At 43.7% G+C, this 15,750-nt stretch overlaps 1 protein-coding gene across 14 annotated transcripts in view; it reads left to right on the forward strand.

The window, feature by feature from the left end:
- Positions 1-15,750, forward strand: part of Ptprt (protein tyrosine phosphatase receptor type T) — a 1,077,234-nt gene that overhangs the window by 881,871 nt on the left and 179,613 nt on the right. For all 14 annotated transcript variants that reach the window (XM_057780248.1, XM_057780255.1, XM_057780252.1 and 11 more), the window contains one exon: positions 15,046-15,181. In XM_057780248.1, the coding sequence (XP_057636231.1) occupies positions 15,046-15,181 (136 nt within the window). The remainder of the gene's footprint in view (positions 1-15,045; positions 15,182-15,750) is intronic.

A 15,750-nucleotide genomic window follows, 5' to 3' on the forward strand; every position in this document is an offset into this window, starting at 1 on the left:
TTGCCTTTCTGTATCTTTTCTTTCCTTCCATGTCTGACTGTGTCTGTGTGGCTGTCCCTGACATCCTCCTCCTCTCCTTTTCTCACTCTTTCTGATTCTCATTCTTTCTTTCTATTTATTCCCTCCGCCTGCCAGCTCTGCCTACCCTTTCTCCTGCCTAACTACTCGCCATTCAGCTCTTTATTGGAATAGTTTTAGACAGGCAAAGTAACACAGCTTCACAGAGTTAAACAAATGCAGCAGAAAAGAACGCAACACATCTTTGCATCATTAAGCAAATGTTCCACAGCATAAGCGGATGGAGCCCATGTCTGACTAATATTCCAGAGGAGTCTCTGATCTATGGTCTGCCAGCTCATTTGACTCATGTTACCTCTCAGATGGCTCTGGATCTCTCTTTTCTTTCTGTGTGCAGTGCTCATGCATGGGTCTACTGAAGTCTTACTTAATTTACTGCTACGGCTTCATAGTTGGTATGGTCAGCTTCACATTCCTCCTCTTTCAGCGTGTCTCCCCACAGATGCCCGAGTCATCCTTCAAAGAGAAGAGTCTGATTCTGATTGACACATGCCCAAAGCTTTCCCTGCACTGTGGGATAGACAGCTTGCCTCTACCTTCCCAATCCCTCTGACTTTCTTTCCTCTTCTGTCCTCTTTATCTCTTCCATCCTGATCACATAAGTACTTGCCTTTCTCACCACATGTCTTCCTTTGCTGGGATGCTCTCCTTCTCTTGTCTGGCTTTCTAAACCTGTAAGAGCTCTATAAAGCCTGTTATCTCTGGCTGATTCTATGGGAAATGGCCAGCTGCCTCCAGCCCAGAGTGAGGGCTCCGCTTCAACTTGGCACAACTCATAACATGAGCTTGCCTTGAAGCTGCTTGGGTTTGTTCTGTCAACTTTTTCCTTCTTCCAGCAAATATGCAAGTGGTTTTGCTCTTAGCCTCCTGCATGCACTGGCAGATCAAAGAGTAAGAGGTTAATGCTGAGAGAGCATGCGCCAGACACAGTACACTGTCTGTCCCTTCTTCTACAGGGTGATTCTTTATACATCTTACCTGACATGGTTTTTCCAATTTTGTAAGGTCCATTGTGCGTCTCTGGGCACTAAATATCAGCCTACTAGGAACTCTACATGGCCCCACATACAAAGCCTCCCGTACGGACTGGGCGTGATCTTGCTAAGCCTAATGTCTTCCCTGGCTTTGCATGGGGCTGGTTTAGAAGAAGCCATGCATGATCAGAGTCATGGGGAGAGACTTGATATGTCAGTGTGACCAGCATCAGCCATTGTCACAATTCTAGGTCAATCAGTCCAGCACTTCTACTAATAGAAGATTTGCATTCCCACCCACCCTCTGTGGAAAGGGGATAGATCTGTTTTAATCCAAAACACACTGATTCGGTGTTTCCAATTTTAAAAGCCATGATTCAAAGGCCAGAAAAAAAAAAAAAAAAAAAAAAAAAAACACGTTCATAGTGGATTTGGCTGGAATCTCGGCCATTGCTGCCTTGCTCCATGCTGGTTTATTACCTCACTTGGGTTAGCTGAGCTAATCTGAATTCCATGCTGCATGTTTTCTGGCTCCTCTCTCTGATGCTGCTCATGTTTCTTCTAATCCTAGCTACAGATTTCTCCCTCCCTTTGGAGTTCCTTCTCTCTGTTCCAGGCCCTCTGATACCTACTGAAAACTGCATGTTGCAGAGGCATGATCTGGTTAAGCTGCCCCAGCTGGAAAGATCTTTCTTTGCTTCCTTTCCCATTTCCTGCCCCTCTGAGTCAGGTAGTACAAACATCCCTTGAGGAATCAATTTGTCTAGAGTTGTTTGTTAAAAGGACTTGCTTTTGAATAAGAGCTTTGGGGAGCACAGGTCCCCAATGTACCCTGCAGTGCTATTCAGGCAGGAAGTCAGGACATGTTGGCCACCCTGAAGGCCCATATTCTCTTCTGGCATGCTGTCAGTGGGTCATGACCTCAGCCATGGTCATGCTCTTACCTTTACTTAATAAATTTCTAAGATCCCCATCCTGTCTGCATCCCATTGCTAGGATGCTTGTAGCGTCATGGCTCAACTAAGTTGTATGTCAAAGTGTCTCCCAAAAGATATGTTGAAGTGGCAATCCCCAGTAACTGAATATTTTTATTTAGCAATAAAAGTCTCCACAAATGTGATTAGTGAAAATGAAGTCAAAAAGTAGACCTTCAGCCAGTGTGACAGAAGAGGGGAGCATCACACAAGGACACACACGGGCGCAGTGACAGTGGTAGAGGCTGGAATCACCCATCTTCAAAGTTTGGAATGCCAGGACTGAAGACTACCAGGAGCTGAGAAGAAATGAGGAAGGCTCTTCCTGATTGCTGAAAAATGTGGCCCTGGTGGCACGCTGATTGTAGACTTCTGGAAGTTTAAGGATTCACACCTGTTGTTTTAAGTTGCTAATTGTTATCCCAGCCATGGAAGCTCATACGCTTGCCAACACCGTGACCTTGAGCTTGGGGCAGTGGTCTGTGGTTGAACGTCAAGTGTTATGCCCTCACAGCAGAGAGACCTCCACTGTGAAGAGATCACAACCAAGCATCAATATCTGAGAAACTCTGTGACCACCCATCTGTCCTCTGGTGTACCTTCATTTGTTAAATTAGACATTTGACCTAAACTAGTCTCCACTCCATGACTCTGGCCCTTCCCTTTCTGTTATAGTTTCATGTGTCACTAGTCATGGGAGTTGCTATTGGCCTTCCCCTGCCTCAGCCTTTGCTTTATAGTCAAGACATAGGTCACCTGACTTTCCTGCCCTGAGATGATAAGACCTACACATCATTCCTGACTAGCTTTTGTACTCTACCATGCCCCGATCCTAGGAGAGCCTCACTTGTTGCACAGTTGCCCTGGGCCCATACTCAACTGTATAGCAAGGCCTATAACCAGCTCACTGTGGCCATGTGCTTTCTCATGCCAGCTGCCTGAGAAAGTCTAAAGGGACTATTGCTTTGCTGCAGGGCATCCTAAGGATTGCATGTTCTCGCCTACATCTGTTCTTCACACTATATTCTTATCCCTGCTGCAGCTCTGGGTTCTCCTGTTGGTGACAGCTAAGCAATGTTGAACCCTCTGGGCTCCAGGATCAATGCACAGGTTTCTACAAGCAAGAAGCAGTTCTTGGGGAAGTATAGAACACCAATGTGGGGAAAAGAAAAAGAGGGTGATGCTGGGTTGTGACAGGGATGCCTGCCATGTCTGTCATACCACTGACGCACTGACAACATGTGGAAATCAAGTGTGTAGTCTAGAATTGTGCGTGCAGTCTTCCTAGACATACTCTGTGTGAGCATCCAGTATGTGAGACCTCAGTTTACAGGTTGCTTTTCCACTCAAAGGTGAGTTCCATGGTTGCAGGATTGTTACTTCATTAACTTTCATGCCCGGCACCTCACAGTACTTATTATCATTGCAATAATTGCAGCACCTCTCAGGTTAGGCCATGTCCAGGAAATGTCTAGGACCTCCCCTCTGTGGCCGAGGGTTGAATTGGTGCTAATGAGTATAATCCACTTGGAGGTCACTTAACCTCTCTAAGACCATGGCCCTAATCTAAATTTTGTTTCTGATCAATGTCAAAGCGTAACTCTAGACATCATTTGACCTCTCTCCATGGATACAGACGGCCAGATCCTAAATCTAAGTCAAGGGCTGTGTCTGACCCCTGTTTTGTATTTAGCCCCACTTCATTACATCCTAATTATTAACCTTGACTGTGACTTGACCTTTGTGAACCTAGTTTACAAACTGCATCTTCTTCCTGATTTTGGAGACAGCTTTGTACCCCGCAATAGTTTAGCTTAAGGTCTTATTCTGATAGCAGATCAAGTCCTTTCTCTAAATATGTGCTTGGGTCCTGGAAATACACATAGGTTAGACATTGAAAGAGCACAAGAGAACAGGTGGAGTCATCTGAAGATATAAGGTATTTCCAGCCTTGCTCTACTAGGGATGTGTCAGTCATGCCTATGTATAGGGTCCATTGCATATGACTGCTTTTAGGAAAGTCAGGTGCTGAATTTTAACACATGAAAAATATTTTGTGATCAGGGTGTTTTCCTGCATCCAGAAGAGAGTCTCTACAAGGTTCTCATTGCACCATATCATAGAACCACTCACTGCCAAGGTAGGATTTGACTTGCAAAAATATTCATTGTACAAAGCAAAGTCTACCTAGAAACGTGCAGTCAGGAAATGCATGGGCTGAAGCAGAATAAGCACTGGGGGAACAATTTATTTGAGTGGCCAAAGGGCTTTCAAACAATCAATTAAAGTGATTCTCATCTCACAGGGTGCTAACCTCCATTTAAGATGGAAAATGAGGGTACCTCTGTCAGCAATATTTAGCAGATTTAGTTGTACGGGCTATGATGAAGTCACTTTTAACCTCTCAGGACTGGCTAAGTAACGTTGAGCGAGTCTGGGGTGTTGGAAATGTGTACCTTCTTTACACCTAACTCGGGACTTATTAAATTACTTTGTCCAGCAAGGGTTGAGCTATCTGTGAAAAACCCGTGTGTCTGTGGTGTTTTCCAGCTACCCGACATTGACTCGAAGTTAAATCTTGGTTAAATGTATTTACTGTCATGTGGTGAATTGAGGCAATTTATTTATTACTTGCAAAACATCCTAGGTGATGTCACTTGAAAGCAGACTAGAATGATCCTTCTTAGGTACTCCACTATTAATCCAACCCAGTGAGTGAATAGGTTCAGTTCTGTGGTGTGGGGGAGGCAGTCAGGAATTAAAAAAAAAATTAGACATCAACCTCAAAGAATGGGTATTGGAAAGAATAGAGATAGCACTTACCTAAGCTTGGCGCAAAACATGTCTTTCTATGGAAATAAAATGAGGTGCTTTGGCTGCTAAATATCAAGAAAGGTTTTAGCAAGAAAGTCCAGAGATTAATAATGAAACTAAATTCAGAGTATTAGGCACTTTAAAATGGTAGTTGATATACAAGGCAAGAGAAAAGAATAAAAGAAGTTAAGTTGAAAAGGTCAAGTTTAAATATCACTTGAGCAAAGCCCGTATAATTTAGCTCATATAACAAGGTTCACATGACATGTTCATCAATCCCATGGATATTAGAATAAGGTATGCTGGTTGGAGGGCACAAAGAGAGAATCTTCAAGCAGAGGCAGGTATGAGATGGAATTGGTTGGTATAGCAGCAGGCGGCAGACCCAGCGGGGACAGATATAAATACCTACCTATGGCTGGTATTTGTACCAAGTTGGTTTTATCTAGCTGGTTGAGATAAGATTCTTGATCTCCTTCATACTGGTCTCCTTCTATCTTCTAGGTATCAGAGGGCAAACAGCCAGTTTGGGGCTGAGCAACCTCTCCCCCCTTTTAGTCAAGAAGCAGCAACATAGTGTAGCAGTTTAATGAGAAGAAATTCGGCACCAGACTTCCAGGTTCTGTAGGCTCTGCTGCCAGCTGCTGCTATCTTGTCTCTTTGAGCTTCAGTTTCACCATCTTTGAAATAACTATGATAGCAAAACCTGCTTCAGGGTTTCAGTAAGGATTAAAGGGGCTATGAGAGGGAGCAAGCGTAAAACATGGTTGTAGTTTAAACTCTGCCGCAAAGTTTATAGTTAATTATATTAGTGTTTTAAATGTGGTCATGAATCCTGCTTCCATTGATTCTTATGTTGCCATCTTCTGGAAAGCCCCAGCTTAACATATAACTTTCATACAAGCCAGTCATGATTTCTTCATTGTAGCCCCGACTTCACTGAAATCAAAACATTCTCCAAATTTATACACCCTGGTAACTCTCAAAAGCAGCCAAGAGTAGAGTCTGGGATCATGTGCTCATAGAGCGCCCGTGCTGGCCCCTTACCTATCTGATCTACGCCTGTTCTTCTCTATTGTCATGTCCTGCCTGGACATCCGGGTATTCCCTGCAGACTTCCTCTCCTGCACCGCCATGCCTCTGACTTCTGGGCTTATCCAGCTGAAGACCCCAGTTAGAGTTGGAAGAGAAAAGGCAAGGAGAAGCTTCCTGGTTTAGCTTTAGCTCTTCCTTTGTCAGTTTGTGTCTGTCCCGTGGTCTAATTCCCCCAAAGATCACCTGCAGTTCTCTCTCTTGCTGGTTGATCTTGTTCTCTGGCTGATTCACTATTTTCTGTTTCTCCTGTCTGGGTTGGGTAGTAGCTTCCCGATAATTTTGCTCTTGACTCCCCAGCGTCTTCTGACTCTGGCTACCAATGTCCTGGTACAATGGCCCCCTTTAAAAGGCCTAGAGTTGCTTCCCTTTTCTTGGTTGGCTGCTGATTGATGTGGAGCCTATGCCGGTTTCTAACTATCATCCCTTTCCTTTATGAGTAGTAAAGGTTGGGGGAACCTGATTTCATCATCTAGTCTATGTTTTTTTTCCTTCATCAATATCATACTAACAAAAAAAATCTGAAATACACATCTTTTTCATTAAAAAAAAAGTCAGCAATTGCATTTGTTTCTCCCCAGGCTTCCCGCTTCCCTCCTGTTCACTACTGTTTCTACCCTCAAAGGCTGCCAAAGTAGTTCATGATCACAATTACAAATACTTTAAATGCTTTGGGATGCAATTTGTAAAATCTAGAGGCTTGAATCTAATGAAGTATCCAGATGCTTCTCCCACCAACTTGTTTCCTATCTTGGACTTCCATTCCATCTTAAAATAGTCTGCCGTTTTAGAGAATTCGCTTCCAGCCAAGTCAAGCGCATATATAGTGCATACCTGACTTTCACAGAGCCGGGAAGTTTCCCAGCTTCCTTATCTCTTCCCTGTTGTCTCTACTTGGCAAAACCTCCATAATCAGAGATGCCTGCTATGCTTAAAGCCTTCCCTGGCATAGAGGTAGCAGCTCAGAGTAAGGGTTTCAAAGGATTTTTGCTGCGGGGTGCCAGATACACGCATAGCCAAAGTAAAGACAGAGAAACTCTTCAACAAAAGGAGTCATTAAGTAGACAGGGGTAAACTGCCAGCGCAGTAAGATTCGCCTGAGATAAGCCACACTGGGGATAATATGCCCTTGGATAGCTGAGAGGCCGCTGTGTGTTTTAAAGAGTGCAGCTTTTAGGAACCGCAGCCCCAAGAGCCAGCTTCCTTTCTTTGCTGTCAGCAATGATCACCAGCATGGGTTACGCATCCGCTGGGATTTACTTGGGTTTTATCAATTGCAATTAGATGTTCTTCATCTGTGACTTCTATTTCTTGCTGCATATCTTTACAGGGAAAAATTCTCTCAAGTACAGCTATGCAGTTGGGCCCGACGCCAGCAAGAATGCTTTACGAGTGAATCATTAATCCCTTGTTGCCAAATTATGTTATTGCTGCCATTAAGTCATCCAGATGTAAGCCTGATATGGGCCCTGCCTATATGAGCAGAGTCAAGTGCATCACTCCGGGGATGGGGACTCTGCTTAGCTTTATTCAAAGGACTTGAGTAAAACCAGGTAGCAAGACTGCAAGAAGGTGTGGTCCCAGCCTCTAGTTGCCATAGCTTACAGACACCCTGAAACCAGTTCCCATACTGTAGTGTCAGGACACCATATGAGTGTGGTTCCTTAGAGTTTGTCAAGCAACCCCTGATCCTGAGAAAATCTTCGTGATTTTAGGATTTTCTCTCAATTTTTACAAATGAGGATATGAAAATCACATTGTGTTTCATTGATTGGATCAAGTTCACTCAGCTAGTCAGCAATGAAACACAAGGATTTCTGTATGAAAATCATTGCTTTTGACCAATATCCTAAAACCATAGTGTTTCAATATCAAATGAGGCACCAATGTCATGTAGTCCACTCTGTTTGATAAGGTGCACACAATGGCCCTGGAAAGCTCCTTTCACTGTGGGTGACATGTTTTCTGCCTCTGTGAGTACCCTGGGAAGAGGTAAGATGGAATAGAAGTCCCAGAACTATAAGGATGACAAGAGGACTTCTCACCAAGAGTATAGACATCACTGGAGTTAAGGGACACCCAAGTGAAGATGAGGAAGTCCTGTCAATTGATGGTGATAGAAAGGTCAGGGTCCAATGAATGCTCTGACTTTAAGAAGATGATGGCGTCATTAAGCTTTCAGGGGTGCAAAGCAGTCAGAACTGGGCCAAAAGTAGGAGCCAGTAAACAGAAAGACTGCCTCTTCAATGGAGCTTGGGAATCATGATGTTAATCCTAATTGGTCTTAATAATAAAAAACTTGGGGTCAGTTATTAGACAGTGAAGCCTAAAGATCAGAGAAGCAGAGCACCTAGCCCTAGAGTTCTTACCTCTCTGAAATCCTCAGATGGAAAAGGCAAGCTCCTGTCCCTATGAAACCTCAGACTGTACTCTGAGCTCCGGTCTCCTCCTGCCTTAAATTCCTCTCTCTGCCCAGCCATATCACTTTCTGTCTCCACCTCCCTAGTGATGGGATTAAAGACTTGAGCCACCACCACTTGTCTCTTTTTCTCTTTTAGATTGCTTCAATCTTCTGTAGCTAGGGGTAGCCCTGAACTCATAGAGATTTCTCTGCCTCTGTCTCCTGGGTTCTAGGATTAAAAATGTGTGCCACCACTGCCTTGCCTCTATGGCTTACTATTGGTTAGCTCCGCACTCTGATCTTCAGACAAGATTTATGTGTTACAGCACAAAGTGTCCCCACAGGGAATGATAACTATTTTCATGTTGTCACTACTTTGTGTTGGAGCTTGGCCCTTGTTGAGTAAGGAATTCCTGGTTGAAATCGAGATGAGGTGGTTGTATAATAGCATGAGAGAAACAGAGTGTTAGGATCCAGTGGGTAGCTCCCCCACATTGAAATATTTCATCCTAAGGTTCCCTAATCTACTCAGTCCCTTCTATGCTCTGACCTTTTAAATGAAAGAGACCAAATATGTCCCATCTTCTGCAATAACATGTTAGGTGACCAAAAATCAAGAACTGGATCTCTAGATAGAAACATTCTGATCATGACTAATACATCTGCATGAGGTGAGTGATCTGTGAACTTTGCCCTGCTCTTGACCCACGGGGAGACTTTGTCAATATGTAACTGCCACTTCCATAGTCCTGGGGCAGAGCCTGTGAGTCTAAAATTTATTAAGTTCCTAGGTGATGCTGGTATCCTGAGTGCTAATTTACTTTCTACATATCAAGTCTCCTGGTTTATCTTACCCTGAGTATCTCTCTCAGATTGTTTAATGTCTAGTTAGACAAGATTCATCAGAGTTCTGATGAATACAGAGGAGCATCCACCAACACTGCCCTTGCCAATAGAGGTCTTAGAAATCCTTGGGGAAGATCAGGATGAGATAGCTGCTTTGTAATGTTGCAGAAAGTAGGAGGGAGACACATGTGGCCCTTGGCCTCGCATAGGGATGTAAAATTGAGGGTGGGGAGACGCCTCCAAGAAGCTATGTATCTTAGGTCCTGAGCTTCTACATTTAAGGATAGACAGCTAGGAAAGAGAAAGTCAGGTCTGGACTGGGGACTGAAGCTAGGAGGGGATAAGACTCTAAGCCAGTGGTTCTCAACCTTCCTAAGGATGTGACTTTTCATGCAGTTCTTCATGTTGTGGGGACCACCCATCATAAGTTTATTTGTGTTGCTCCTTCATAACTGTAGTTTTGCTACTGTTATGAACTGTAATGTAAATATCTGTGTTTTCCGATGGTCTTAGGTGACGCCTATGAAAGAGCTGTTTGGCCCCAAAGGCATCGAGACCCACAGGTTGAGAACCACTTCTCTAAGCTTTGGCGAACACATGGAAGCAAAAGCCAAGTGACAGGTGCTTTGAGAAAACTAGTATAGCCTTTGGGAGTACTCAGAGTTTAGAGGGCACAGCTGGCTGGGGTTCAAGGTCAGTCCTGCAGCCTCGTGTTAGACACAGCAAAATTAGTAAGCTGAGTTCACCAGACTGTTTTTGATGAGCGCATCACACAGGGGACTCAAGGAGAGTCTCAAAGCTTAGCTAATTTAATAACTTATCACCTGGTGCCTCGTTGCCAATTCTGATTTCCTTGGATTGTGCTCAGGTTGAGTCCTGGGGAAGCCAAGGGTGAAGAAGATGTAACCAAATTCCCTTTCTTCTTCCTCCCAATTCTGGACTGAAAGACAAAAGTCATCAGAGTCAGAGACTGGGTCTATCAGGGACTGGAATTGAGGCTAAGTAATTCTCTAGAGGAGTCTACCAGTTCTACCTCTTGGAATATCCCTCTTTGGATTGCTGGGGCATTGAGTCAAGTAGGCAGCCTTTGATTTACCAGCCTTGGTTGTGGCACGTGTGGAATGATGGTCATTGTGGTTCGTGGTCCTATGAGAAGCCAGCCCTGCGTGCTTCCCTGTGTCTCTGAACTCAGTTCTCATTCTGATCACCAAGCATCTCCAGTGCCAGCCCTGAGCACATAACTCTGCCTCCAGTGGAAGTGTCACTGGTACCTCCCATGTTCTTATCCCTCTGGGGTCACATAGGAATCCTGTTTCTTCTCTAGTCGTTCTCTCCATATGCCTGTCACCTTTGAATTGCCAATGCTATTCATTTATGTGCAGGAAAGCAAGTTCCTGGCAACTCCTGAAAATTATCTTAGAGAATGCTTAAGTGAACGTTGAGTTTTCTGCAAATTCTTGTATTCGTAGCTGAGCCTGAATGGATCAGGAAAGCATAGTTGCCCCTAATAACCTCACCATGTAGTCCATGCTTCCGGCTCTGAGACCTCTGGCTTAAACTCACTGAACTTTTCTAAACTATTGGGCTGTCACTTTTCACAACTGCCCAGAATCTGGATGCTTCTCTGTGGCCGTCAGGTAAATACTAATGATTGGCCCTGGTCACCGCTGAAGGGGCTTCTATCAAAATCATCTTGGTCTTGGGGAAAGGTTTCCTAACACTTAACTAACACCTTCACTTACCTTGGAGCATGGGCCCTGATCCTTGCCCGGAAACAGAGCGTGGCACAGCTGGTCATGCCTTTCTTCTGGAAATTCATCTTCTGTTGATTCTAGGACACCATGCTCAGCTGGGTTTGCTTTCCTTGCCTAGATGCTCATGTTTTGTCTGCAGGTTTGTCTGCCTCTGCCCACTCCCTGGACACTGAGCTACAAGTCTCTTGTCTAAGCCTGCTTCTTCTTTTACTTGTTATGTCCTTCCTAGGCAATTTCACTAACTCTCATGCTACAAATACCGTCTGTGGATATTTAAGAATTTATCTTTCTTCTACAGCTCAGAGTTCCCCCCAGAGTGCTAGATTCACACTTTCAGCCACCTACCTTCCCAATCAAATTACTCTAAACTCAAGCAGGGTTTCATTCTAGGTTTTCTTTTTGTGCGGTTTCTTGAAGCCATAAATCCCACTATCATCCACCATGTCACGCAAACCAAAACCTGTGGCCACCCTTGTAATTTTGTTCTCCTTTATTCCCCTTGCTCCATCTATCGTCAGTTTTCACTGTGTTTATTTCAGGTAATTATCCTTTTTATTGCATCTCCGAATCTCCACTGCTATTTCTTGAGTCTTTGTGACTATCATCTTCTACCTATGTGCTTACGATAATCTCCAAACTCATTTCTCCAAGCCACTTTGTCTCCACGTTGACGCTGAGATGATGTGCTGGAAGCACAAATCTGATGCATGAGCACATGAGTGTTTAGATGACTGTCTGTTTAGCCTACAGTGTCATGTGTGAACTGGCTCCTGCTTCCCTCTCCAGCATCTTTCTTCACCTTCTTTCTCACCTTTTGACCCCTTAAACACTACATATCTGCCATACACTAGGTTCCTTGCCACTCGCAAAGCCTGACCAAGGGTATCTGCTTAACTGCTCCTGTCTGCACCCTGGAGTTCAGAAATGACTGGTCATTTCCTCCCAGAAGTGACTTACTTCCCTGTTATGCTCTTTCCAAGGAGTCATGTGCTTCTGTGCAAACCCTTAACAAAGCTGAAAGCTGCTATCTTAGCTAGGATTTCTATTGCTGTGAAGAGACACCATGACCATGGTAACTCTTATAAAAGGAGAAAAAAGCATTTAATTGGGGTGACTTACAGTTTCAGAAGTTTAGTCCATTATCATCATGGTGTGATATGGTGGCCTATAGGCAGACATGGTGCTGGAGATGCAGCTGAGATCCCTACATCTTGACTTGCAGGCAACAGGAAGTAGCCTGTCTCATTGGACATGATTTGAGCATATATGAGACCTCAAAGCTTGTCTCCACAGTGACACAATTCCTCCAACAGAACTACACCTACTCCAACAAGTCCACACCTCCTAATAGTGACAAACTTGATGCTGGAGAAGTAGCTGACATCCCTACATCTTGACTTGAAGGCAATAGGAAGTCATCTGTCTCAGTAGGCATGACTTGAGCATATAAGAGACCTCAAAGCCTGCCTCCTTCCTCCAAGAGGACCACACTTACTCCAACAAGGCCACACCTCCTAATAGTGCTACTCCCTTTGGGGGCCATTTTTCTTTCAAACCACAGTTGCCATTACCAATTATTGATTTATTAAGTATGTCCTCACAGGGTTACACATACCAGTGAGTGCAAATTCTCTGACGACAGGGACTGTGTTTGCTTACCACGATGTCTCCAGATGCCTGCCCCATACCTAAGGCGTGGGGTGTGAATCTCATTAGACTAGTGACAACACGGATATTACATAGGAAGAGGCTCTCAGGGCACTTCAGCCTTGCACTCCAGAACAGGTACTAAGTACAGATAACTCCACCAATGATGCCATGATCTAGAGCCAACCATTGCTCTAATTCTGAAATTAAAAACTGTCAGCATTGGGTGCCTTGTGATCTGAGGTGCTCTCTTTCCTTTGGTCTTAGTTTTATCGACAAGCTTTTTCCTAGGAATCATACCTTCAGTCTCATAAATAGAGGCTGTTTAGGACTACTCGGAAGAACCCCCACTCTGCAATATCAGACTGCCCTGACTAAAGATGCAATGGCTATCCCCACATGCATCAGAAAGTCAGTGTGCTGCAGAATGGCAGAACCTTGTCAGACAACCCTGAAGTTGAATGAATTGGTCTTGCCTTTATCTGGCAGAAGTAATGAATAAAATATTTCACCTTTAATCGCTTCTATGAAAATGTTTTTTGACCCTACAGAGAATATAGTTTGGACCCAACACTTGGACACACAGCAGCTAAAGACACATAACTGAATTAATAAATAAGTGATTCTTGCCTGTTCATTTTTATGTCCCCACAACCTTCACAGTGACTGTGAGGAGGAGTCCTTTGGTCAACACTGACATTGTAGCGATAAAAAGGACACAGCACCTGCTCTTAAAGGCTTCCCATTCCCACCAAGGGCACTCAGCTAAGTAAACCAACTTGCCAGAGTTAACTACAATTTGGGGAAAGTGCCTGGAGAGAATATGCACTCTACACACATAAACAAAAAAAATTGAAAAGTATCAATGTGCTGGAGGCCTGCACTTAAGCAGCAGGGAGTTTGGGGAATCAGATTCGAAGTTTTGTGTTGAAAAGCAACCCTTCAATTCAGTGCTCAGCTAAATTCTATGAATACATGACTAAAAGCAAGAGAAAACTCAATTTGGTTCCATGAGGATAAATGTGTGCGGGCAGAGACATCATCCCTTTAGCCAAATACCAAGAAACCACATACATTTAGTGAGCGCCTATTATGAGTCAGGATCCGTGCTAACATAGGAAACAAAGATGAAATAGGCGTAATGCTACCCGCGAGGAGCTTGCAGACCAGTGGAAAAGACAGATGTGAAAACAAGCAACTAATAATATCGGTACATTGTGGTATGAGAGACCGTGAGGTATCCTCAAACTGTTATAAAGTGTTATCAGAATTTAGTGGAAAAAGAAACTCTGCCAGAGGCACAGGAGGCCACAGAGGGTATATTGGCTGACGAAGGATGAACTGGTGCTGATGTTGCAGAAAAGTAGAGATGAGTTTGGGAAAAGGTGCTTCTGACTTTGAATTGCTAACCAAAAAAGTGATTCTAATGGGGAAATAAAGACAGCAGGAGAAAATTACCCTAGGATGCGGGTAGCCCATGGTCTACTCTCCAGAATGTCTGAGACAGGAAATTGACTTCCATCCTTAGTAAACTCATGAAGAGGCTGGTCTCTGCCTCTCTTTGCTCACTTACTTTGCTATGGAGCAAGCAAAGCAGCTGTTTGAAGATGGGGGATGAGGAGGAAGGGGTTTCGGGAGATGTATTCAAACTTTCTCATCATTAAGGCCCAAGTTTGAAGTTACCAACCTGGGAGATATTGTTCCTGACATTAATATCACCCACGTGACTTCTAGCAAGGCCTTTCATTTGTTTTTTGTTGTTTTCTTCTTTTTTTGCTTTTGTTTTTTGGTATTTTTTTCCATATCTAAAATTGGGAAAACAATGTCTGTTTTTGGAACTATTTGTGATTGACCAAGTTAGAGCCCTGAACCACCCACACAGTCTAAAGACATAAGTGGTCAGTTCATACTTTACGAGAGAGACTGGGTCAAAAAGTTAGCATATAGTATTACATAATTGCCAAAATTGAAATTCATCATGTTTTCTAAACCCAACGCAATTTCTTTTTATCCACTACTTTTTCCTCTACTGTTGGCTTCTTATATAAAAAAAAATAGTAAAACAAAAAGATTCCTTAGATAACAAGTAATTTTAACTGTGTTACTTTAACATAAACCTATTATTTCCATTACACAATCTGAAACATAATTCTATGAACCCAGGAACTGACTGGTGAGCCAAAGATTGAACTCTCACAGCAAAGCACCATAATGAATAAAACCTTATTTTATTCACATGGCAAGTATGAGAAACTCTTTTGTTTGCTTTAGAATGTCAGTTTCTTCACCTTGAAGAGGACATCATAGTAATCCCAACCTCTTAAGGAATTAATTCTCAGAGGGGCTCTCAGCACAGTGCCTGGCACATAGTTAGCTTTAATAAATAAATACTGTTCTCACTGTCACCATTGCCTGGTCACGTGTGAGCCTTTCTAATGTCTTCCTCCTCCCGTTTTCCTTCCAAGGTGCTTCCACCCAGAATTCTAACACTGTGGAGCCAGAGAAGCAGGTAGACAACACGGTGAAGATGGCAGGTGTGATCGCTGGCCTCCTCATGTTCATCATCATTCTCCTGGGTGTGATGCTGACCATCAAAAGGAGGTGAGTCTTGACACTGCCCGGAAGATCTTGCCGACCCCATGACCCTAGCACTAGCATGTGGCTGGGGTGTTTTTCTGTCAACTACTGTCCAGTAGTGCTTTTCCCATAGGATCCTTGAGTTTCTTGTGCGATTGTTTGAGAGATATGTGTTGCCTCCTTGACAAGTGTCTTTGAGAAGGCCAGCTTTTTAGGTGGTCAGTGATTCCTGATGCTTAGTTGTTGTGCCATGGAGTCTGGTTATGATGAAGCAAGTCTTCTTGGAATCAACTACTGTGGATGGTTTGTGACACCCTCAAGATTGTTGGGGAGCTCCAGGAACACAGATAAACACAGTAAAATGATGCTTCACCTTTTCTTTCCTGCATTTCCCCAATATCCACCAGTCAAGAGCAGCCTCTCCTGTTGCTTCAAAGCCTCCAAAGGAGTGAGACTCCAGAAATTCTACTGCTTGAGACTCCTTCATTTACCATGTCTCAACAAATCTTCCCAACCAGTTATTACCATGTGTTATCTTTTATCAGAATGTTTCCCTGGGCACCTATGGGCAACTAATACAGTTTTCTTATGTT

The sequence above is a fragment of the Chionomys nivalis genome, chromosome 9 (assembly GCF_950005125.1).
Source record: "Chionomys nivalis chromosome 9, mChiNiv1.1, whole genome shotgun sequence".
NCBI classification, from domain to species: domain Eukaryota; kingdom Metazoa; phylum Chordata; class Mammalia; order Rodentia; family Cricetidae; genus Chionomys; species Chionomys nivalis.